This window comes from Mustela erminea, chromosome 6 (genome assembly GCF_009829155.1).
Source record: "Mustela erminea isolate mMusErm1 chromosome 6, mMusErm1.Pri, whole genome shotgun sequence".
NCBI classification, from domain to species: Eukaryota; Metazoa; Chordata; class Mammalia; order Carnivora; family Mustelidae; genus Mustela; species Mustela erminea.
In genome coordinates this window covers 106855214-106880707 of record NC_045619.1, presented here as the reverse complement: position 1 = coordinate 106880707, position 25494 = coordinate 106855214, and the positions used below count along the sequence as shown (strand labels likewise).

At 37.8% G+C, this 25494-nt stretch overlaps 2 protein-coding genes across 13 annotated transcripts in view; one reads left to right on the top strand and one right to left on the bottom strand.

Annotated features, from left to right (window-relative positions):
• ERC1 (ELKS/RAB6-interacting/CAST family member 1) overlaps positions 1 to 25494 on the bottom strand; it is a 541029-nt gene that overhangs the window by 81537 nt on the left and 433998 nt on the right. The gene's annotated exons all lie outside the window — the stretch shown is intronic.
• Positions 12341 to 13077, top strand: LOC116594171 (chromatin complexes subunit BAP18-like). The gene has a single exon (XM_032349216.1). It carries the CDS (start codon positions 12395 to 12397, stop codon positions 12809 to 12811), a length of 417 nt encoding a protein of 138 aa, XP_032205107.1. The 5' UTR covers positions 12341 to 12394; the 3' UTR covers positions 12812 to 13077.

The window sequence follows — 25494 nt, the reverse complement described above, 5'->3', positions numbered from 1 at the left end:
CATAAGAAATAATTAAACTAGTTCTGTCTGAAATAATATTAAACATAGGATTTCTGAAGAGATCAGGGGAAAAAATTAGGCACTGCTCTGAACTGAATTGTGCACCCCTTCCCCCCCAACCCCAGTCATGTTGAAGCCCTAACCCTCAGTGTAACTATATCTGGCTCAAGTCTTTAGGAAGTAATTAAGGTTAAACTTAAATGAAGACATAAGGGTGGGGCCCTAATCTGATAGGACTGTGGTCTTGTAAGAACAGGAAGAGAGATCATTCTCATTCTCCCTCATTCTCAGTCACTCCTCCCCCCCTCTTTTTTTCCCTTTCTCTCTTTCTCTCCCTCCTTGCCAAGGGAGGAAACAGTAAGGAGATGGCTTCTGCAAGCCAGGAAGAGAGCTCACATCAGAAACTGAATCAGCTGGCACCTTGATCTTAGACTCCCCAGCCTTTAGACTGGGCTTTAAGCCATCAAGTCTATGCTTTTTTATTACGGCAACCCAAGCAAACTAAGACAGGTACCTAAATTAGTACAGAAATTTTGAAGGAAAGAGTAATCTTCTCAAATCAAGCTCTCTATGCAGTGCTTGCTTTGTTTTTTAAAATAAAGACTGGATTATACCATACCTAGGATAGGACTATGTAACTCTGTTTTTTCATTTCATGATACATAGGACTCATATTTCTATGTTATTTTAAGAACTACTCATTTTTTAAACAACTATTCCATTTTGGGGGATGTTATATAACATACAGACCATAAATATTGTGGAAAAAAGTAATCATTATCTGTAAATGAAATGATTATATACCTAGAAAATCCAAGAGAATCAACTGAAAAACTATTACAACTTATAATAAAGTTTAGTAATATGATCACACAGAAGCTACATACATAAAATTCAATAGCTTTCTTAATTTAACACCATCAATAAACGTTTGGGTTTTCAAAATAAGTCAGAGATTCTGAAATTCTTCTCTTCAACACTAGGCTAGAAGATTATTACACCATCGTCTTTTCTCCATGTTTACCGTAAAGGACTGGACTGGTGATTCTGTGTGATTGGTTAATACAAGACCTAAATAAATGAATGAATACATAAAATACACACACACACACACACACACGTATTATATAAATTCAGGTATAAGGATAAATATAAATATAAATGCAGAGGCTGCTTTTAGGCAATAGGTTTGAGCAATGGAACTTGAGCAAGATGAAAGGGCCCACAGTGACCGCCAAGCTGATGTAAACAGGCTCATTAAGTGACCCAGCCAGAGGCCATAACTAACCAAAGTGCTATATAAAACCAGGCACAGTTAACCAAAAAAGGGAAAATTCAATAAATTCCCATAATTTCTCACTCTGCGCTATAACTGGTCCCTCAACACTGCCTTGTTGCAGACAGTCTCTCCTTTGCTGTCTTGCCTGCCGTTCCCTTGCAGTGTATTTAATAAACTTCTAGCTCTTTTGTTCTGTCTTGGGTGAAATCTTTTACTGCTTATGCCACTGGCTCCTCATCTGATCAGGATGTCCCACAGTATGTGTGTATATATATCTACAGACACATTTTAAAAGTACACCAAGCAATTCAGAAACTGCAGGGCAGCCTATGCATAAAACTAAATAGCAATATACTGCACTAACAAAATATTGCTAAAACCTAAAGTTTTAAAGCATTGAAAAGAAAATGCCTAATACTGTGTGATTTAAAAATGTTTACTGTAGGTAACCTGAAAAATCACCTGTAAATCCCTGATAAATAATAATTCCTCTTATTATTTAGGTGTATCCATTCAGCCTCCTCCCTGTAAACATAAAAAGTGGCATACTCTTCTCATTTTCTTCTCTATTCCTTCCCTATTTCTTTTTTTAAAAAATTTTATTTATTTAATTGACAGAGATCGTAAGTAGGCAAAGAGGCAGGCAAAGAGAGGGAGGGGGAAGCAGGCTCCCCGCTGAGCAGAGAGCCTGATGTGGGGCTCAATCCCAGGACCCTGAGATCATGACCTAAGCCGAAGGCAGAGGCTTTAACCCACTGAGGCACCCAGGTGCCCCTTCCCTATTTCTAATAGAATATGGTATTTTTTTTTCCAAGACTTTTATTTATTTGACAGAGAGAACATGTGGGGGGCAGCAGAGGGAGAGAGAAGCAAGCTCCCTGATAAGCAAGGAGCCCAATGTGGGGCTCAATCCCAGGAGACTGGGATTACAACCTGAGCTGAAGGCAAATGCATGCCCTTACAATATGGTTATTTAAAAAAAAATTTTTTTTGTTATTTATTTATTTGAGAGAGAGAGCATTTGCAAATGCATAAGAGTGGGGGGGGAGGGGCAGAGGGAGAGAGACTCTTAAGCAGACTCCATGCTGAGCCTGAAGCCTGATGCAAGGCTTCTCCCTCTCCCACTCCCCCTGCTTCTGCTCCCTCTCTTGATGTGTGTTTCTCTTTGTCAAATAAATAAAAATCTTTAAAGTAGATAGATAGATAGTTTGGTAGAATTCACCAATGAAGCCATTATAGTCTTGGGCTTTTCTGTGCTGGGAGATTTAAAAAAAAATTTTTTTTTTTAAGATTTTATTTATTTATTTGACAGAGAGAAATCACAAGTAGATGGAGAGGCAGGCAGAGAGAGAGAGAGGGAAGCAGGCTCCCTGCTGAGCAGAGAGCCCGACGCGGGACTCGATCCCAGGACCCTGAGATCATGACCTGAGCCGAAGGCAGCGGCTCAACCCACTGAGCCACCCAGGCGCCCAGATTTTTAAAATTTTTAATTCTCCTTTCATACAGACAGATTTTCTGTCTCCATTTCTTTCATTGGTCTAAGAAGATTTCCTACTTTTTGGATTCAAGTTTCATGATTCAATCTTGGTAACTTGTGAGGTTTTAGGAATTATTTGTTTTTATTTTCCCTAAGCCATTTGGCTTGTTAGTATATAATTATTTACAGTAACCTGTTATCACACTATGCATTTCTGTGGTTATCTGTTGTCTTATTTTCTCTTCCGTTTCTCATTTTGGTTTTTGAGCCTTCTTTTTTTGTCTTAGCAAATATAGTTAAAGCATTACCAATTTTATTATTTTTTTAATGGCCTTTAGTTTTAATGTTGTTATTGTTTTTCTGGTTTCTATTTCATTTATTTCTGATTTTTCTTTGTTATTTCCTTCCTCTATTAAATTTCAGCCAAGTTTCTTTTCCCAGTTCCTTGTGATGTAATGTTAGTTGTTTATTATACAAGCATTTATAGCATAAATTTCACTCTAACATCTACTTCTGCTGAACCCCCCCAAAGGAGTACATTATTGTGATGAGCACTAAGTAATGTACAGAACTATTATTTTTAAAAAACATTTGTTTTGGCGAGAGAGAGAGAGAGAAAGAGAGAGCGCGCGCAAGCGCGCGCGCATATGTATGTGTGCACGTGACCTGGGGGTAGGGGCAGAAGGACAGGGAGAGAGAAAAGACCTGCTGAGTGCGAAATCCAGACGTGGGGCTCCATCTCATGATCCTGAGATCATGACCTGAGCTGAAATCAAAAGTCAGATGCTAAACTGACTAAACTACCCTGCTGTCCCTGTACAGAATTATTAAATCATTATACTGAAATTAATGTAAAACTGTATGTTAATCATATTCAATAAAATTTTAAAGTACAATAAGAAAAACTGAACATTTAAAAACATAAAATGTATTTTTTGGGGCACCTGGGAGGCTCGGTGGGTTAAAGCCTCTGCCTTTGGCTCAGGTTATGATCCCAGGGTCCAGGGATTCCTGCATTAGGCTCTCTGCTCAGCAGGAAGCCTGCTTCCCCTTCTCTCTCTGCCTGTCTTTCTGCCTATTTGTGATCTCTGTCTGTCAAATAAATAAAAATCTTTTTTAAAAAACTGTATAAAAATTAAATGTATTTTTAAAGTTTTAAAGAAGATCTTATTTTTAAATAAACCTCTTTCTTGAGAGAGAATGAGAGAGAAAGAGGAGAGTACAGAGGGAGTGGGAGAAGCAAACTCCCTGCCGAGCACAGTGCTGGACATGGGGCTTGATCCCAGGACCCTGAGATCATGACCTAAGGCAAAGGCAGACACCCAACTGACTGAGCCACCCAGGCACTCCTAAATTTTTATGTTATGTTATGTTATGTTATGTTATGTTATGTTATGTTATGTTATAATGTGATGTGATGAATTTTATTTTATTTCATTTTTTCAGTGTTCCAAGATTCATTGTTTATGCATCACACCCAGTGCTCCATGCAATACATGCCCTCCTTAATACCCACCACCATGCTCACCCAACCCCCTACCCCACCTCCCCTCCAAAACCCTCAGTTTGTTTCTCAGAGTCCACAGTCTCTCATGATTCATCTCCCCTTCCGATTTCCCCCAACTCCTTTCTCCTCTCCCTCTCCCAATGTCTCCGTGTTAATCCTTTGCTCCACAAGTGAAACCATATGATAACTGACTCTCTCTGCTTGACTTATTTCACTCAGCATAATTTCCTCCAGAACCATTCATGTTGATACAAAATTTGGGTATTCATCCTTTCTGATGGAGGGATAATATTCCATTGTATATATGGACCATATCTTTTTTTTTTTTTAAAGATTTTATTTATTTATTTGAGAGAGAGACAGTGAGAGAGAGCATGAGAGGCGAGAAGGTCAGAGAGAAAAGCAGACTCCCCATGGAGTTGGGAGCCTGATGCGGGACTCGATCCTGGGACTCCGGGACCGTGACCTGAGCCGAAGGCAGTTGCTTAACCAACTGAGCCACCCAGGCGCCCCTGGACCATATCTTTTTATCCATTCATCTGTTGAAGGGCATCTTGGCTCTTTCCACAGTTTGGTGACTGTGGCCATTGCTGCTATGAACATTTGGGTACAGATAGCCCTTCTTTTCACTACATCTGTATCTCTGGGGTAAATACCCATAAATAATGTATTTTAAAAGAAGAAGAGGAAATCATAATGGAAATTGTAAGCTATTTATAGTCAACAAAAAATGAATATACAATATACCCAAACTTGAGAATACAACTTAAAGTAGTCCTTAGACGAAAATTTATAACCTCGAACAACCTCTGAATACGCTTGTTTAAAGAAAAGTCAGAGGGTGACTGGGTAGTGCAGTGGGTTAAGTGTTTGACTCTTGGTTTTAGCTCAGATAGAGATCTCAGGATCATGAGATGGAGCACTGCATTTGGGCTCCATGCTCAATGTGGAGTCAGCTTGAGATTTTCTGTCTCCCTCTGCTCCCCTCCATGCCCACCCCCGCTGCACTCACATTTGTGCACTCTCTCTCTCTCAAATCATCTTTAGAAAAATTAAAAATGAAAAATGTCAAGATTGAAAATAAGTAAGTTAAGCCTAAAGTAAATTGAGGAAACAAAGACAAAAGCAAATATTAGTGAATTTTAAAAAGATATAATTAACAACATAAAAATCAGGTTCTTTAAATTAATAATAAGTGTCCAGTAGAAAGGAGAACCATCCTACACTGTTGGTGGGAATGTAAGCTGGTGCAACCACTCTGGAAAAAAGCATGGAGGTTCCTCAAAAAGTTGAAAATAGAGCTACCTTACGACCCAGCAATTGCACTACTAGGTATTTACCCTAAAGATACAAATATAGTGATCCAAAGGGGTACATGCACCCAAATGTTTATAGCAGCAATGGCCACAACAGCCAAACTGTGGAAAGAACCTAGATGCCCATCAACAGATGAATGGATAAAGATGTGGTGTATATATATACAATGGAATACTATGCAGCCATCAAAAGAAATGAAATATTGCCATTTGCGATGACGTGGATGAAATTAGAGGATATTATGCTTAGCGAAATAAGTCAATCAGAAAAAGACAACTATCATATGATCTCCCTGATATGAGGAAGTAAAGATGCAACGTGGGGTGGTTTGGGGGGTAGGAAAAGAATAAATGAAACAAGATGGGATTGGGAGGGAGACAAACCATAAGAGACTCTTAATGTCACAAAACAAACTGAGGGGGGCTGGGTAGAGGGGGGTAGGGAGAGGGTGGTGGGGTTGTGGACACTGGGGAGGGTATGTGTTATGGTAAGTACTGTGAAGTGTGTGAACCTGGCGATTCACAGACCTATACCCTTGGGGCTAATAATACATGATATGTTTATAAAATCATTAAAAAATTTAAAAAATAATAATAAATGTCCACCAAAACAGGTCAAGAAAAAAAGACATAAGCACATATTAGAAGGAACCAAAATATGAGGGCATAACTATAGGCAGAGATTTTAAAAATCATCAAATACTATATGTACGCCAATACATTTAAATACTTAGGTAAAGGGGATACTTTTCTTAAATAACATCAAAAATGATGCAAAAGAAATGTTAAATATTAATAAATCAACAGTTAATGAAGAACTCTCTCCTCATTTCATTAAAGAGCAAACATCCTGTGAAATGGTGAAAGTTCTGAAGTGAAAACATTAAACTGAGGGACAAAAAGGCCTACCTTTTTTTTTGTTTTTGTTTTTCTTGTTTTGTTTTCTTTAAGTTGTTAATTCTCTTTACAATGCAGGGAATAATAAGGAAAACTTTCATGGTTTCAATAGTAGAATGGGTTCTTTTTGTTTGTTTGTTTGTTTGTAAGATTTAATTTATTTGACAGAGAGGAGAATGCACAAGCACTCAAGCAGGGGGAGCAGCAGAGGGAGAGAGAGAAGCAGGCTCGCTCTCTCTTGCTTCAGCAGAGAGCCTGATGCAGGGCTCGATCCCAAGACCCTGGGATCCTGACCTGAGCCAAAGGCAGACACTTAACTGACTGAGTGACCCAGGTGTCCCCCCAAAGGGCTATCTTTAACCACTGCTCTTATTCAATATTATAATGAAAGTCCCAGCCTGGGCAATAAGGAAATCAAATAAAATCAAAGATACAGAAATTGAAAAGGAAAAGATACAACTTTCATTATTTGCATTAGCCTAAAATATCTGTGAAATCTATAAACTATGAGACAGATGACTGTTAAATACAAGTATTAACCAATTAAAACTGTAATATGAGAAAACATAACAATAGCTAGTAATATATGAACTTAGAAAGATACACACTCTCCTATACAATAAATTATCTGTGATTGAAATCACAAACAGTCCCTCAGAGCACTGAAAAATAACTTCAGAGAGCTAGAACATATTCTTAAAATTCATGATGCCATTCACATAACGCTTAAAAGCATATGAATCGATTGTACTGGTTGCTTTGGAATATATACATACATAGTACAAGTGTCCATAAAAGTAGAAGTTAGTGGTGTGGAAGGTGGGAAAGGGGAAAGGATTGTTGTACATTATCTGGAGTAGGTGACATGGTATATGTATAGAGATTTCTCATCAAGTTACAGAGACAGATTCTTTGTACTGTCATATTCCTATTTTATTTTATGTACCTTATTGTTCTCTAAGCTGTTATTATTTTACATATTTTATAATTTAAAAATATTCATGGGAACTGTGTATTCCTTCTACAGGTTTTTTCAAAAAAATTACAAGCAAAAAAATGTGAGTTATGAAATTTTAAAAAGTCAGTAGGCTGAAATGCTAATTATATTAAACTTATTCTTGGAATGAAGGGGGAAAAAAGAGAGAGAGAGAGACAAGAAAGAAACACTCTTAACTAGAGAGGACAAACTGATGCTTACCAGAGGGGGTATGTGTGGAGGGAGAGGTGAAACAGGTGATAAGGATTAAAGAGTACATTTATCATGATAAAAAAAAAAACGAGGGGCACCTGGGTGGCTCTGCCTTCAGCTCGGATCATGATCCCGGGGTCCTGGGATCGAGCCCCGCATCGGGCTCTCTGCTTGGCATGGAGCCTGCTCCCCCCACCGCCCCTCTGCCTGCCTCTCTGACTACTTGTGATCGCTGTCAAATAAATAAGTAAAATCTTTAAAAAAAAATTGAAAGAAAAAAAAATTATTCTTAAGTCTAATTTTAACTGGCTGCATAGTATTCGGTTGAATGGATGCTTAATGAATCTCATTGTTGGTCATTTAGGTTCTCCACATTTTCATCTGGTAATACATGCACATTACTAAATTGTTTCCTCCCTCCAAAAAATGATAGCAAAGAAAATACCAAAAATTGTCTGGGATAACCAAATTTCTCTTTTCAGAGATGACTTAGGGTGACCTTGAAAACATGTAGGGTAATTTCTCCTATGTCATGTGGTACTGCGTGACAAATGGAAAGTCTTTTTGCAAAGTGGGTCTTGGGGAAGGGGACAGGAGAGAGGAAAGGATAAAAAGGTGTACCTAGAAAATAAGCAAAACATTTGCACGTAATTCATATGGTTGAGAAACTTTTCCATGTTGACTTTAGTAGTAATGCACAGTGAAAATATTCTTGGCTAGTTATTTTCCTAGAACATGTCATCCTTAATCTTTAATATGTGATACCTAGTTTAAGTTTAAAAACTTAAAAAGAAGTAATTTGAGGTGCCTGGGTGGCTCAGTCGGTCAAGTGTCTGCCTTTGGCTTGAGTCATGATCACAGGGTCCTGGGATTGAGCCCTGTGTTGAGCTCCCTGCTCAGCTGTGAATTGGCTTCTCCCTCTCCCTCTGCTGCTCCCCCTGCCTGTGCTCTGTCTCTCTCTCAAATAAACAAAATCTTAAAAAAAATATATATATATAGTGACCTCCAATAGGAGCCATTCATGTAAAAAATGAATAAAAATAGAAAGTTAAAAAGAGGTTCTAATAAAGCACACACAAATCCACTTTGAAGGTAGAAGGTATTTCAAATATTTCTTAGGAGTATGAAATCCTCCCAAAGGAATTGATCACAGCAGACAGATAAGACCAAAGACTACTTATTTGATACATATAAGTGAAAGAAAAAATAGTCATAAGAACTTAGTTCTCCATTTTCAGAAGACACGAAGATAATCAAAGTTTAGTGCTTCTATATCTAGTGTTCAGAACTTCAAAGTTTGTTCCCTGCATAGTCATGAGATTGAGCTCTAAAATACTGACCGCTCACAGAGCATTAGCAATTACAGATCGTATCAATGACTCTCTGCTCTTAAGGAGCCCTATTACTCTGCTCTTCTGAAGATAAGACCAACAAGCAAAAAGAGTAAGTCCTTCATGTTCTACTGATATGAAAGGTAGTTTATATCCAGATATTTTCCCTCTTAGGCCATGCCATGTGCATGTGCAGATAGCTGAATTCCCCCGATCCCAATAACATAAAGAATAAGACTGAAGAAAGGAAGGGAAAGAAAAAGGAAGAAACTTACTAAAATAATAAGCTTCTTTAGTTGTAAAGGCATATATCTATGTATACAGGTATACATACCCTCTCAGAGGAAAAGGAGTTCATTCTGTAATCCTTTCTTTAAGATGTCAGTTATAGTTAGATAAACTATATTTCACAGAAAAATACTTAGTTAAGGTAAAAGATGGTGTATGTAAGCTATCGAAACCCAGGTATTTAAAGAAAAGGTCTGAATTCCAATCTTTAAGATTTTCTCTAGTTCACTAATCTTTGCTTTTCAGTTTGTGCTATTGTTACTAAACCACTTAAATAGTTTCAGACATAGTCACAGTTGGAAGGAAATATTCTGAGATATTTTAGAAAACATTGTGAATAAATTTTACCTTTATTAATTTGGATTATTTCCGATTATAATTATCTTTTTTTTTTAAAGATTTTATTTATTTGACAGAGATCACAAGTAGGCAGAGAGGCAGGCAGAGAGAGAGGGAAGAAGGCTCCCTGCTGAGCAGAGAGCCCGACTCGGGGCTCGATCCCAGGACCCTGGGACCACCACCTGAGCCGAAAGCAGAGACTTTAACCCACTGAGCAACCCAGGTGCCCCCAATTATAATTATCTTTAAGAAAATATTAAAATTACTTCTGTATACATTTGTTAAACCTTGGAAATAATTTTATCATAGTGAATTATAATTAAACTTTAATTAGTTATATTGGTATTTGATATACAAAATGAATAAAGCATAATCCCTAACAATTTCAGTTAGGTGTGTCAGATTCAGTGCTCCTTATACATTTAACAAAATCTCAACAAATTACCTTTAAGCTTTGTTTTAAACAACTTCGTATCATAAAAAAATATAAATTAGTCATTAATTCTTTTTTTAAAGATTTTACTTTATTTTTTTAGTAATCTCTATATCCAATGTGGGGCTCAAACCTATAAACCCGAGATCAAGAGTTGCATGCTCTACTCACTGGGCCGGCCAGGGGCCTCAGTCATTAACTATTCTTGAGTTGTGCTATATATTTGTCTCTGTATACACAAATGACTGAGAACTATCTTTGTAGCCAGGAACGTTTGTATTCCACTGGCTGAACAGTTTTCAGAAGAACAATGTGAGGCAGTGCAGTATGAAGGGAAGGCAACAAGATTAGAAGGAGTATCTGTACTGAATTTAGCCCAACAGCTGTCCCAGTCAGATTACCTTCACATCCGATTTTATTTTCTCAACTGGTGTTCAAGTTCTAAAACAACAGAGTATATCTTCCACTGATTTTGTTTTCATTCTTAAATAAATCAGTCTGGTAGTTTAATTTTGGTGGTCTTGATTAGTATTTTGAGTTAACTGATGAAATCTTGAAGCTTGTTATCCTGCAAACACTATTATACATCAAGAAAAATGAAACCAGGAAGAAAATCAGCTGCAGTGACCTGAACTGACCAATTCTCCCCATCACTGCCAAGCTATTTTAAAAAATTTAATTTTGATTCTTTTGAATATTTTTGATATTTACGTGGTACGAGAGTTTTTAACAGTAGAAGTCAGTCTATCTCTTATCCCTGACAGTTCCTTTTCAAGCGGCTACCAACAGTTAGCAGTTTCTTGTGTGTACCACCAAAGATTTCCTGACATTCCACGGCTATATAACTACACAGCCACGTGCAGACACACACACATTTCCCTCCAACAAATGGGAGCATAGTCTAGTCACTGTTCTGAACTATTTTTTTCCATCTAACTATCTTGAAGAGCCTTCCATATCAGCAAATAAAGAGCTGTCTCATTCTTTTTGTTGACTTCTTGATGCAGATTTAGATTATTTCTAATATTTTGCTGTTACAATGTTATAAATAATAATCTTGTGTATATGAAAACCGATAAAACTCAACTGTTAAAACTAAGTATCATTAGTTTTTACACCACTCTTCCTCCAAATAACAGCTTTCCCCCTTAGCTGAAAGAACTAAATCTGGTCATATGGCTGGAATGTTAGGAAGGCCAGGTTCCTCAGATATATACCTGGTTTCACCCAAAGGTAAAGAGGGGTGAGAATGGATAAAAAACACCCATATATCTAGTAGACTTTTACCTAATTTAAACAAAGACCAATGAACAATGATGGCATCAAAAAATATATACACCTCTTAGAAAAATGTATTCCTATCTGACATAGAAAGGTTAATATATTCAAGTATCTTATTTGTATCCATTTTATTATTTCTGAGGTTTATGGAAATAATGACATAGGTATATATTATGTTCTCATTTTTTTAAAAGGTTTTATTTATTTATGAGAGTGAGAGAGAGTATGAGGGGAAGAAGTTCAGAGGGAGAAGCAGACTCCCCATGGAGCTGGAACCCCAATTCAGAATTCGATCTCGGGACTCCAGGATCATGACCTGAGCTGAAGGCAGCTGCTTAACCAACTGAGCCACCCAGGCACCCTATGTTCTCATTATTGATAAATCATCTAACAGTTATAGTTGCAGGCTCTGTTGCAGCCTAAAAAAGGTTTCTACATCCTTTAACAGAGATATAAAGGGACATCAGATTAAGTCACTGTTAAAGCTATTATACTTCTGACAAATAGGAGTAGGTTAGAGGTAGTTTGTGAGGCTCCTTATGAATCACAAATTGTTCTTTCTAACTGTTGTATTATTTCCTTATGCTGTTTCTTCACATCAGTGCGGGGACTTAAAGATGAAGACACAAAAAGGACAGCATATGTCAAACATATTACCATGCAGAAACACTTGAACTCTCCACTCCTTTCCTACCACTCCACATATAACTCTCCGCTTGCTGTTTCTTATCTCCATAAATGCAGTCATTATTCACTGAGTTAGTTGCTCAATCTAAAAAATCTCAGAATCATTCTAGACTCCTCCTTTTTCACTAATCCCATTACACCACAAAGCCCTAGTGATCCTGTTTCCAAATATTTCCCCTGTAATTAAGTGTACAGTTTCATCTGTATTATCACTGGCATACTATTTTATTGCTTCTTCTAAATTGCTGTCACAGTTATCTTCCAAAAGACCATTTGATCCTAATACTATCCTGTTTAAAAAAAAAAAATCTGGTCCCCGGCTCGGCAGCGGCGGCGGCGGCGTCTCCTCGGTGGGGAGGTGCGCGGGGCCATGACGTCAGCGTCCACCAAGGTCAGAGAGATCTTCTCCGCGGCGGGCGCCGCCTTCACGAAGCTCGGGGAGCTGACGATGCAGCTGCATCCCGTGGCCGACTCTTCCCCCGCGGGGGCCCAAATAAAGGCCACCGTGAAGCGCAAGGTTTACGAAGACTCCAGCATCCCTCTTCCAGCTGAGTCACCCAAGAAAGGACCCAAGAAGGTGCCCTCCGGTGTCCTGTCACCTCCTCCAGCTGCCCCTCTGCCAAGCGGCTCCAGTGTCCCTGAGGCCGGGGGGCCTCCCGTAAAGAAACAGAAGGCCGATGTGACACTCAGTGCTCTGAATGACTCGGATGCCAACAGCGACCTGGTGGATATTGAAGGGCTAGGAGAAACTCCTCCAGCCAAGAAACTCAACTTCGACCAGGCCTGACCCTGGATTCTGGCCTTCTCATGACCTCTGCTGACCCTCCTTTACTCTCTCGCTGAGCCTCCCACCTCTGACCCCTCTCACTGTTCCCCCTGGACCTGTGGATCGCCCGGGACTCTGAGCAAGCCTGCACGAGAGGGACAGTCACAAGGCTGCTGGGGCCACACCAGCCACGCCGTTCCTGTACACGCATCTGCCCCCAAACCCCTCTGACCTCCACCTGATGGACTTTTTTATACAGAAAACAATAAAGATTGCCCTCTCCAAAACAAACAAACAAACAAACAAACAAACAAAAATCTATCCACTGGCAAGCACAGCCACAAGTCCAACTCTCACCATGAACTACATACCAAAGGCCTTCACTGTCTGATCACATCCTACCACTCTAGCCTCATTTTCCCAAGGCTTTTTCAGAATATATTGAGATTATCCTTTTTTCCCATTTGCTCTGAATCTAAACATTAAAACATCCCCAAATTCCTAAGATAAACTGTACTGTGTAATTGTGTAATACTCTTACACATTGTTGAATTTGCTCATATTTTATTTAGAATTTTTTAATCTACATTCATAGGTAATATTGGCCCATGATTTTTTTCTATTTGCATTTTAGCATCAAAATTATGCTAAACTTATGAAATGAATCAGGGAACTTTCCTTTTTTTTGTATTCTTTGGAATAGTTGTTTTAAGGTAGGAATTATTTGCTGTTTGCTGTCTGGTGGAACTAACCTCTAAAAACAAGCAGGATCTTTATCTACTACTAGGAAGATTTTAAGCTGATTTATATCTGTTACTTCAAGAACTGCTCAGAGCAAAAGAAAAAGGTGGGGGGGGGGGGGGAGGAAGGGAGAGAGAGACAGAGAGAAACCAAGAAACAGATTGTTACTACAAGAGAACAAATTGCTATAGGGGAGGTGGTGGGGGGATGGGTGCCCCGAGGTGGCAGGGACACTTGCAGGGGATGGATAACCAAATCCCTCTCTGGCCTCAGGCCTCTGTCTCCCACCCTGCAGAGGGAAACAGGAGTAGGCTGAGGAGGGGCCCAGAGAGTCCCAGCCTGGGGCCCGCCCCTTAGGCTCCAGCCCACTGAAAGTCGGGGCTTGGCCCTGAGCCAGTGGGCAGCAAAGAGTCCAGGGGTGGCTGCCACCCTCCTTCCGCCCCGAGGCCAGGCAGGGCAGCAGATGGCAGCATGTCTTGCAACACTGAGTTCCTGGGCCAGCAGTCAGACCCCTGTGCCCTCTTCTTGGGTCCACTGGACTGTGCCAGAGCCATGACAGCCGATAAGCACCATCTCCAGACTATGGGGTTCCCAAGGCAAGGCCAAGCCCCCGGACCCTGGCAGGGGCTCTCCAGTGCTAGCAACCTCGGCCTGATGCGTGGGCTCTGGGGGCCCAGTCCTAGCCCCTTCCTCAGCAGGTGGGGAGCCAGGGGTGCTAGGCTCGGGGCAGAGCCTAGGTGCCACCTAGGTGGGGGGATGGGGTTTAAAGAGCACGCTTATTATGATGAGCATCATTGTGGTATGGAAGTTTGAGTCACTATATTGTACACCTGAAACTGACAATAACACTGTTTTAACTACACTGGAATTAAAACAAAAAGCTTGAAAAAAACCCAAACTTCTCAGGTTTGGTAAGTTACATATTGTCACACCATTTATCCTATTTTTCTATGATTTTAAAAGTTTCTTTTATAGCTGTAGATGTGTCTCCTTTGCCTCTCTACATCTGGTCTTTTTCTTAATCTGTCCTCCTATCTTTCATTTTCAATAAAGTCATTAAATTCTATTTTGCAAGTCTTCTCCAAGAACCAGCTTTTGTTTTCATTAACCTTCTCTATGGTTTGTTTCCTGTTTCATTAATTTCTGCTTTTATTTCCTTTCTTAGGTTTGTGTGTGTTGGGGGGGATTTAATTTGACATCTTTTTAATTTGAGTAATGCTAGCTCATTAATTTTTAATCTCCTAATATATGCATTTAAGGGTATAAATTTTCCCCCAAGAACTACTTTAACAACACCCCCACAAATTCTGATATGTAGTATTTTCACTGTTGCTCTAAATATTTTGCCAGTTCCCTTAGAACTGATTAAAATGAGCTTTAATATTTCCAGATGTGTGGCATTTACTATTATTGATTTTTAACTTTACAGCATTATATTCAGAGAACTTGATCAGAATAGTATAAACTCATAGGCGTTTGTTGATCTTGTTCTAAGATTTAGTATGAGATCACTTTTATAAATGTTTCATGTGTGCTTCTAAAGAATGTTTATTTTCTAATTGTTGGGTCCAGGGTTCTACAGGCACACACAGGTAAAGACTGTTAACTGTCTTTTATGTCCTTTTTAGTTTTTTCATGTTTGATCTGTTAAATTTCTCAACGCGATTATAACCTTGGGAATTTCTCTTTTTAGGTGACATTGTTCTTAGGTCCACAGAGCTTTAGGTCTGTTATTATCTTTCAGGTGAATTATTCCATTTGTAACTATAATAAGTATTTTTATACCTAATTTTGCTTTTCTGCTTTAAAGCCTGTTTTGTCCAATAATCACAGAGCTCAACTCTACGATCAGTATCTGCCCTGCATATTTTTAAAAAATCATTTAACTCTCTTTCATTCTGTATCATTTTTAGAGATGTTTCTCAAAAATAGCATATTCATTCATTCATTCAACAAATACTATGTGTATGACATTGTTCTAGGTGCTGTGATAAATGAACAAAAGCCCCTTCCCTCATGGAGCTTACATTTTAAAGAATATTGGCTGAAGTTAAAAACAGCCTAGAACTAGATTTTGATTTTTTTCATCTTCAATAAAATATAACTTATTTTCCTTTAATGTATTACTGACACATTTAGATTCATTTTTAACATTATTTTTGATAACATATAGGTATTTTGTTTACTACCTCTTTCTTGACTTCAGGTAGTGGATGAAGAAAATTTTTATTTAGTGCTTTCTTTCATGATTTTGAAGTTTTACACTCTATTTCCTTTTATTTTACTGCTTACCTATAATACTAGCACATATGCTTGCCAAGTATCACAAAGTTATTGCATCTTTATTCTCCTTTCTTAATAATATGAACACTTGGGGAAATCTATCATTGTTAACTAAATTAATGTTTTATGCTCAATGCTTATGAGGATTTGCCTACACAGTCATTCTTCCCACCCCCAAGTACTGCTTCTGGGATCTCACCTAATTTCTTCTTTACTGAAGTAGTTTATTTTTTAAATGAGGGAGCATGATGTGCTCGCTTCGGCAGCACATATATTAAATGAGGGAGCATGAGTGATAAACTTTGTCAGCCTTTGTCTGAAAATATTATTTCATCCATACTTTTGGGTGCAGAATTTTAGATTTGCAGTTACTTTTCCTTAACACTTTAAAGATACTTATCACCTCACTCTCTTATGCCTTTTATTGATTCTATTGGATCTACTGACAAATTCTTATATCTTTGTGGGTAATCTATCTGTTCTTCCTGATTACTTGTAACAGGTTTTTCTCTTTGATGTTCTGCAGTTTCATTAAAAGATTTGTATGTGTGGTTACCAGTCTATCTCAAGACTTGCAGTGCATCTTCAGTCTGAGGATTCATGATTTTCATCAATAATAAAAATACATTTTTATCCATTCTAATATTGCCTCTTTTGAATTTTCTCTATCGTCTTTCTCAAAACTCCTATTGGATGAATGTTGTACCTTTTCAGTCTAGCTCTTGTGTCTGTTAATCTCTTTCTAATTTTCTATCCCACTTTATCTCTCTGTTCTGTGATTTTTATCTGTCTGTTTTGTTTTGTTTTTTTCTGATTTTATTTTTATCTCTCTGTTCTGTGATCACTCTGGGTGATTTTTGCAATGTTACCATTCAAAACATTAATTCTCTTTTTAGATGTGTTAATTTGCTCACCAAGTTTTTAATTAAATGATTAGATTTTTTGTTTCATTTCATATTGATTATTTGGCAAATCTATATATACTTTTTAAATAGTTCCTCTTCCCCAACCCAATGCTTACTATGTGCCAAGCACTATTCTAAGAGCTTTAGGTAACTTAATTAACTTAATCCTCATAGCAAAAACAGGAAGTAGGTACAATTATCATCCCAACTTTATATATGAAGAAGCAGGTACACAGAGCCCAGTGATAAATGTGATAAAGTTCATATGATGAATAATTCAAAGGGCTAGAAGCTAATACCAACAGTCTAGCTTCTAGACAAGAAGAAACTCTACCCTTTTTTATAACTGAAAAAAAAAAATACATTGTATATCGTGAATTTTAAACTTACACAAAAGGAGAAAAAAGAAATCATTATATTGTTCTACTTGTTTCTTTTATTCCCCCTTCTCTTTATTTTATTTATTATCTCTATATTCTCTCTCTCTCTCTTTTTTAAAGATTTTATTTATTTATTTGAAAGACAGAGATCACAAGTAGGCAGAAAGGTAGGCAGAGAGAGAGGAAGGGAAGCAGGTTCCCTGCTGAGCATAGAGCCCTATGCGGGGCTCGATCCCAGGACCCTGAGATCATGACCTGAGCTGAAGGCAGAGGCTTTAATCCACTGAGCCATCCAGGCGCCCCTCTATATTCTCTTTTAACTTAATTTTGAAATAACTATATTCAGTGCAGTTGTAAAAAATAATATAAAAACAGCCAAAACAATCTTGAAATAAGAAAATAAGAGAACAAAGTTGGGAGGATTCATACTTCCCGATCTCAAAGTTACCACAGAGCTTACGGAAGCCCATGCGATATCAGCATAGGGACAGAAACACAGACCAAGGAAACAGAATTTAGAGTACAGAAATAAACTTTTAACTTGATTATGGTCAATTTTTGACAAGGTTACCAAGACAATTCAGTGGAGAAAGAACAGTCTTTTCAACAAACGATGTTGTAAGAAATCAATACCTATATGCAAAAAAAAAATGATTGGCCCTCTACCTCACAACATGAAAGAATGAACTTAAAATGGATCACAGACCTGAATGTAGGAGCTAAGACTATGAAACTCTTATTAAAAAAAAAAGGAGTAAATACTCATGATCTTGTTATAGGATTCCATTTATATGAAATGCCTAGAATAGGCAAATTATCTCCCTTTCTTCCCTATGACCTTTTAACCATTTTCCCCCATTAAATTATTTTCTGAATTTTCAGAAAATCTTTTTATTAGGGATAGTAGGTGTTTGTGACATAGTATCTTTTCTGTAGTTTCACATTTGTTTTAATTTTAAGAGCCCATACTCTTTACCATACTATAGTGCATCCCTTGTTCTTTCCTTGTACTTTATTTCTTGTTTTAAAGTCATTTAAAAATATTGCTCCTGGGGCACCTGGGGGTTGCAGTTGGTTAAGCATCTGACTCTTGGTTTCAGGCTCAGGTCATGATCTCATGCGTTGTGGGATTGAGCCCCGAGTCAGGCTCCATGCTCAGCATGGAGTCTGCTTGAGACTTTCTCTCCTTCTCCCTCTGCACCAACCCTGTGCATGGGTACACACACCCTCTCAAATAAATCAATCTTTAAAAAAATAAAAATATTGCTAGTCTTTAAAAGAGGTGATCTTCCTGTTTCTTACATCCCTCTCATGGTGGACTGATTATGAACTCATCTTAAGGGGCACCTTTTCATTCTATGGCTTACTGTGAAGTCTGGGTTGTCGAAGGATCTTACAGTGATATTGTAATTGCTTTAAAGGAGCATATAAGTCTGGGATAAATTTTTAAACTAGTATTTCAGGTAGGAACTTCCACACCAACTGTAAATTTGTACTCTGAATCTGCAGGAGGTACAGGCTTTAGGACTCTGACATCTTATAAGGGACTTTGGGTTTCTTTTCAGAGGCATGGCAGAGAAAAAACTTGTTTGTCACCTACCGGTTGTAAAAGTTTGACTGAATTAGTCTTTCTTTCCCTTTTATTACATTCCTCTGGCTGTCCTATCCTACAGCAGTTCAGTCCCAACTCCCCACCTCATGTAATCCTAATGTCTCTCCCCCTTTCCTTATGAAATCCAAGCTCCTAGTTATAACTGGGTCATAACCAATAATAATTCCCAGGGCTGCTGTTGCATTCATTCATATACCTCCATCTCTGCGTTCTGATACCCTCTTTGCTTCTGACACCTGGAGACTTTGCTTTTTTTCTCTCAATGAGCTCAATCATGCATCAAAAATTTTGAGAGGAGTTAAAGCTTGCATCTTTACGTTTGGAACAAAAGCATTTCAATGTTATCTGGAACCTCTCTCAGACTGCAATAATCTGTTTACATATATTTTCTTCCAATAGATTGTAAGTTTGAGAGTGGGGACACTCATTCACTCACCTTAGTATCAACTCAGTTCCTAGTTAAAAAAAAAAAAAAAAAAGAGTACTCTTTGGTACATCACCATTTATAGCATTAAGTTCATAGGATATCTATTCTTTCAATGTTCTGTATTTCCTACCAAAATCTCACTTTTTTCTCTCAGTTGAAAGGAAAACAAACAAAACACCAAAAAACCCAAATCAACAACAAATACCCACAAAACTGTCCATCTGCTTGTTTGTAGGAGCCAAAACTCTTCCATCACATTATGATCATTTCTTAATTCTTAGAGAGGCTTGTATGCGACTCTTGCTTCTATAACAGAGATACATAATATAGCTAGGAGAATTTTTAAACATAGTTAATAGATTTCACCAAACTGAAGATAATCCATCTTTGCTGTCAGAAAGAATATATTAATGGTTAATTCTGATTACTGTGTATATCTAACAGTTTCCTATATGCCATGCAGACATTAACTGTGGACGAGAGCAACCTATATTTTCTTTTTAATTTTTTTAAAAAAGATTTTATTTATTTATTTGACAGAGAGAGATCACAAGGAGGCAGAGAGGCAGGCAGAGAGAGAGAGGGGAAAGTGGGCTCTCCACTGAGCAGAGAGCCCGATATGGAACTCGATCCCTGGACCTTGAGATCATGACCTGAGCCGAAGGCAGCGGCTTAACCCACTGAGCCACCCAGGCACCCCTATCTTATTTTTTTTTTAACCTATATTTTCTTTGTCTAAAAAATTAACATGATAAAGATATATTCAGCATTTTTAAATTAAAAAATTTTTAAAGATTTTATTTATTTATTTGACAGAGAAAGAAAGAGCACAAGCAGGGGGAGGGGCAGGCAGAGGGAGAAGCAGGCTCCCCATGGAGAATAGAGCCTGATGAAAGACTCTTACGTGGATCATGACCTGAGCTGGATGCAGATGCTTAACTGACTGAGTCACCCAGGAGCCCCAAATTAAAAATTTTTAAATAAAAATTTCTACTCTACTCTTCATTTTGACAGCTGTGATGTTTTCTGGCAAGGTCTAGTGTGTAACTGCTGTACACTGGAGTGCTAAAGTCAGATCAGATCCATAAAGTCATTTCTAAAATTAGGTCACAAACTTAAGTTGCAGGAAATGAAATATTTTATAGGCTCCACTTGCCTCTACTGACCCAAACTAATGTCTGAAATGAGACTGTTCAAAGTACAATCGAAATTTTCTTTATGTGCTAGAAAGTGCCACCTTACTCTCTAGCACATATTTCCTCATCCTTGCAAGAAGCCTAAAGTAACCCTATTCCGGTTTTAATATCATTAGGATCATTTCTGCCAGCTGTATCCATTTTCAAAGAAATGGACACCCTACATTCTGGAAAGCAACCAGAATGTTTAAGGGAACTATTAGCTGGATCCAGTGAGAATCACCATCATACCTAAGGAAAGAAGAAAATGTAAGCAGGTGTTTTCTGTTATTGTAGAAATCAACAAAGGCCAGGATTTGAAAACATTTACCAGAGTTTTGTCTATGGCTAAGGCTATCTGAGTGGCTGAGTATACAATTATATAATTTTACCAATACAGAAAGCCAGGAGAAAAGAGGTGACACTAAATTTCTTCACATCTAATGAAAAAGATACTTAAAAAAATTTTTTTTAGAACAAGTTAAAAAAAATCATTTTCTCTAGGACTGTAAGACCATAGGTATCAGTTACAATCAGATACACCCTCTGCCCAACAACTTAGTGCTGCAAAGTGGAAAATTTTAGTATTCTCCCTTTAAATAAAAAGCCTTTTCCTTACTACATAGAAATCAACTTAAAATTATTTAATGCTTTAGATAAAAATTTTTTTTATCCTGTTTGAGAATAATTAGGTAGACAGAGGAGTGGCTGTCAAGAATTCTGAGCATTTTGGGGCACCTGGGCGGCTCAGTGGGTTAGATCCTCTGCCTTCAGCTCAGGTCATGATCCCAGGGTCCTGGGATTGAGTCCCTGCATTGGGCTCTCTGCTCAGCAGGGAGCCGGCTTCCTCCTCTCTCTCTGTCTGCCTCTCTGCCTACTTGAGATCTCTGTCTCTCAAATAAATAAAATCTTTAAAAAAATTTAAAAAAAAAAGAATTCTGAGCATTTTAAATATACTCATACGTAAAAAAAAGACTAGATGACATGAATCAAAAATCCTTAAAGTAAGAAGTTTTCAGGAAATTTAATCTTTCTTTTTCACAAAATCATGGTGCATGTGTGGGAAAGGAAAGAATGAAACTGACTCAGAATATGTTAGGTACAAGGGGTACATTCAAGTGCATGTGCACTGCAGTATCTTTAAATAAACCTAGGCGCTTTGAAAGCATTCAGATATTTATTGAAAACCATTTATACTGAAGCAATGGACATAGAGCCAAACTCTGCAGTCCCACCTTCTCTCCCTACTCTGTGAGAATTCCTTATAAAAGGATTTCTCTGTACCTATGTGGTTTTACAAACTTTTATATGTGGATAAACTGTTAGAACTGGCATACTACCACCAGTACCTTCTTGGTGTTTTCTCCATTCCCCAAAGTTACTTCTTAAAATATAGAGAAGTACTTTAAAAGATTCATGGCTATTGAAATAATTCACTTATCTATATGATAAACTCAAGTATTTAAAAAACTTTGATTTTGAGGACTGGCTCGGTCACTAAACCATGAGACTCTCATAAGCTCAAGCCTCATGGTGGGTGTGGAGATTCCTTAAAAGTAAAATCTTTAAAAAAGAAACTTTGAATTTTAGAAATAAATAAGACACAGTAGGTACAGGCAGATTCTAATAAGGAATGGATACCCATTAAGGGCCATTAAAAAGAAATTAGAGGGGTGCCTGGGTGGCTCAGTCAGTTAAGGGTCTGACTCTTGATTTTGGGTTAGGTCGTGATATCAGGGTTGTGAGATTAGGCTATTGTTGGGTGTGGAGCCCTCTTAAAATTCTCTCCCCTCACCCCACTCCCTGCTCATGTACACACTATCTCTAAAAAAAAAAAAAACAAAATAAAATAAAAAATAAAATAAATAAGATTAGAGACTGAATAAATTAATGATACTAGACAACAAAATTTGTCCACTACTAGGGGTAACATTTTCTAAACACATTAATATGTAACTGGGGCTGGAGGAATGGTAGTGATTGAAAACTGTGATTCAAAAAAAATGGGTTATCTAAAAATACAAGCAGTAAAATTTAGCCCATTGATTACTTAGGTATCTAAACCCAAGATAATTTATGTTTTCCTAAGTAGAAAATTTCCCAGCTAGAAAAACACTTTTGCCCATCTTCCTTCAATAATAAATATTAGCTTTATTTATTTATTTTTAGATCTTATTTTTTTAATTTGAGAGAGTGGGGGAGGGAGAAGCAGACTCCCATGCTGAGCAGGGAGCCCAACTTGGGGCTCTATTCCAGGACTCTGGGATCATGACCTGAGCTGAAGGCAGACACTTAACTGACCTAGCTACCCAGATGTTCCTAAATGTTAGCTTTGACTTCCACTTCTAGAAGACAGAGTAGACATACCTTTCCCTAACCCTTTCAATAAGTACAAAAGTACAAGTTTAAAAAAAAAAAAAAAAAGTAAAACTTACAACTGTGTATAAGCTAGGTATATATTCATATAAAACTACATCTGGGGTGCCTAGGTGGCTCAGTCTGTTAAAGGACTGACTCTTGGTTTTGACTCAGGTCTGATTTCACGGTTGTGAGATTGAGTCCCATGTCTCTCCAAACTCAGTGGGGAGTCTTCTTAAATTTCTCTCTCCCACTTCCTCTGCCCCTCCCCCCTTTGCTCTCTTTCTCTCACTGAAATAAATCTTTCACTGTCCGCCCCCCACCCCCAAACTACATCCCCACAAACCCAACCCCACACAAATATAAAAAGGGTGGTGAAAAGACAGGATTAGGGAAACTGGGACCCAAGGAATGATACAAGTGGTAAATTCCCTGGATTTCCTCATATAGCCAGACTTGGAGCTGCAGAACCCAGCCACCTGGAAATGCCTACAGTCACAAACCTCAAAAGCTTCTGTTCTCTAGCCACAGAAGTCTAGAAAGGAAAGGGCCAGTGAAGCGAGACAGAAAAAAATTTAAGACAATAATCACTCGACTCCAAAGGCCACAGAAAAAAACTGTGGCCCTAGTGCTGCAGCTGAGTTCATCTAATCACCCAGAACTTATGTTTGACATTAGATCCATTTTGGAAGTAATTAAATGTCCTCCACACCCTTCCAGAAGAAGTGAAATACCTCTGGACTTTCTAAGCATATTCAGGTAGGGACTTCCAGATTTCCTTCCTGTTTTAGGTTAAAAAAAGATTCCTTCCTTGTCACACATGCAGCTCCTTCCCATTTAGATTAGTGACAACAAATACTAATTAACTCAGTAATTTATCAATATATTATTTACTTTTACCAACTTGAAAAATTACTGATTTTTTAAAGTTGACTTATTAATCAATATTAATGGACATCTGGTATTTACTGTATAATTGATTTTTAAAAAACTTATAATTTATATTACAGGGGACTATACTGTTCTACAAATACATAGAAATTTACTGGCCAAGGATCAGTTCTAATGATATCAAGAGAGAGGTTTATTACTGAACAGGCTAATTTATTTCTGTTAAAATGCTTTTTATAAGCTAATTACTAACCATAATATAGAATTTTGTTATTGTGATTAGAAGGAAACAATTAACCAAAATTTATTTTAAAAACTCAAACTTCTACTTGTATTTTGAAGTACAACTCACTACCCAAATAGATGAAAAGAACTAAATGGCACTTTAAATTAATAGGTTAACCTACCCAGAGTAAAAACCAACAAACAAAAGGATACTACATAGTTTTCCTAAGGAATCAAATATGTAAAGATTGAAAACTTCAGATGCTTTATAGGAAACAGAAAAAAATAACCTGCAACTGATAGGATTTGGACTGAATTATTTCCTTTAAGGAATTTTTTTTTGGCTTTCCTTTATTTTACCTCTTTGAAAGATTAGTGTAGCATTTATACCCCCATCCTCCTTGTTTCCAGAAACATATTTAAATTTATAATGTCAAAACAGTAAAATGGCTAAGGGGTACATAATATATTACAACTGCCTGTGATACACTGTGCCAGAAATGCTTAACGCATTTAAAAAACTTGTTCAGTTTTTATCCACTAAAGCAAATTCTGAAATTAGTAAATAGTAAGTTGTATAGGGGGCATATGCTCATTATATTACGTAAGGATGAAAAGAATGGCATGAGTTAATTTTTTTTTTAAAGATGTTATTTATTTCACACACACACACACATACACACACACACACACACACAGGGAGTGCACATAAGCAGAGGTAGTGGCAGGCAGAGGGAGAAGCAGGGTCCCCACTGAGCAGGGAGCCCAATATGGGGCTTGATCCCAGGACCCTGGGATCATGATCTGAACCAAAGGCAGATGCTTAACTGACTGAGCCTGGTGCCCCTAATTAATATTTTAATATGAGTCTCAGGAAACAGTAAAAAGTAAATAAAACTTACCTGTATTTTCTCTTAAGATAATCTATTCCTGTGGCTTTAACTATAGGGACTTCTGTGATGACTCCAAAATCAGTATTTTTAGCTCTCACTTTTATCTGAAACATCATACTAATCTGTCTAATAGCCTTCTTGATATCTCTACCTGGGTATATCCTGCAGATACCTTAGATTCAACTTTAGTAAAAATGAACGTTTTCTCTTCTCCTCCACATATGGTATTTCTTTTGGAATAACTGTCTCAACTACTGAACTACCTCCACTCACCCAAAACAGGTATCTGACAGGCCAGTGATCTGTGGGTGCAAGTAATCTTGGGCCCAAGCATAGAAGAAACTGCACTGAACCCTCCAGCTGTCTCTTCCTTCCGCAATCACTGAGGAGACTTCAGAGTGACAGAGTTAAGCTATAAAAATTTAAACAGGCTGAGATCATTGCACTGGTGCACGGGGAGCAATACCTCACAAGGCAGCAAGACAAGCAGCAGATTCTGTGTAATGGGAGAAATTAACTTCTACAGTGTTAAACTACTGAGATTATGTGGTGTTTACTATCACACTATAGTCTACGATATATACTATCTATTCATCTCAACTGCCCTGTTATTTTCTTTTTTAATTTAACTTAAAACCTTTTCTTGGGGCACCTGGGTGGCTCAGTTGGTCATCCCAGGGTCCTGGGATGGAACCCCTCATAGGGCTCCCTGCTCAGCAAGAAGCCTGTTTCTCCCTCTACCACTCCCCCTGCTTGTCTTCCCCGTCTCTCTTCACTCTCTCTCTCTCTATGCCAAATAAATAAATAAAATCTT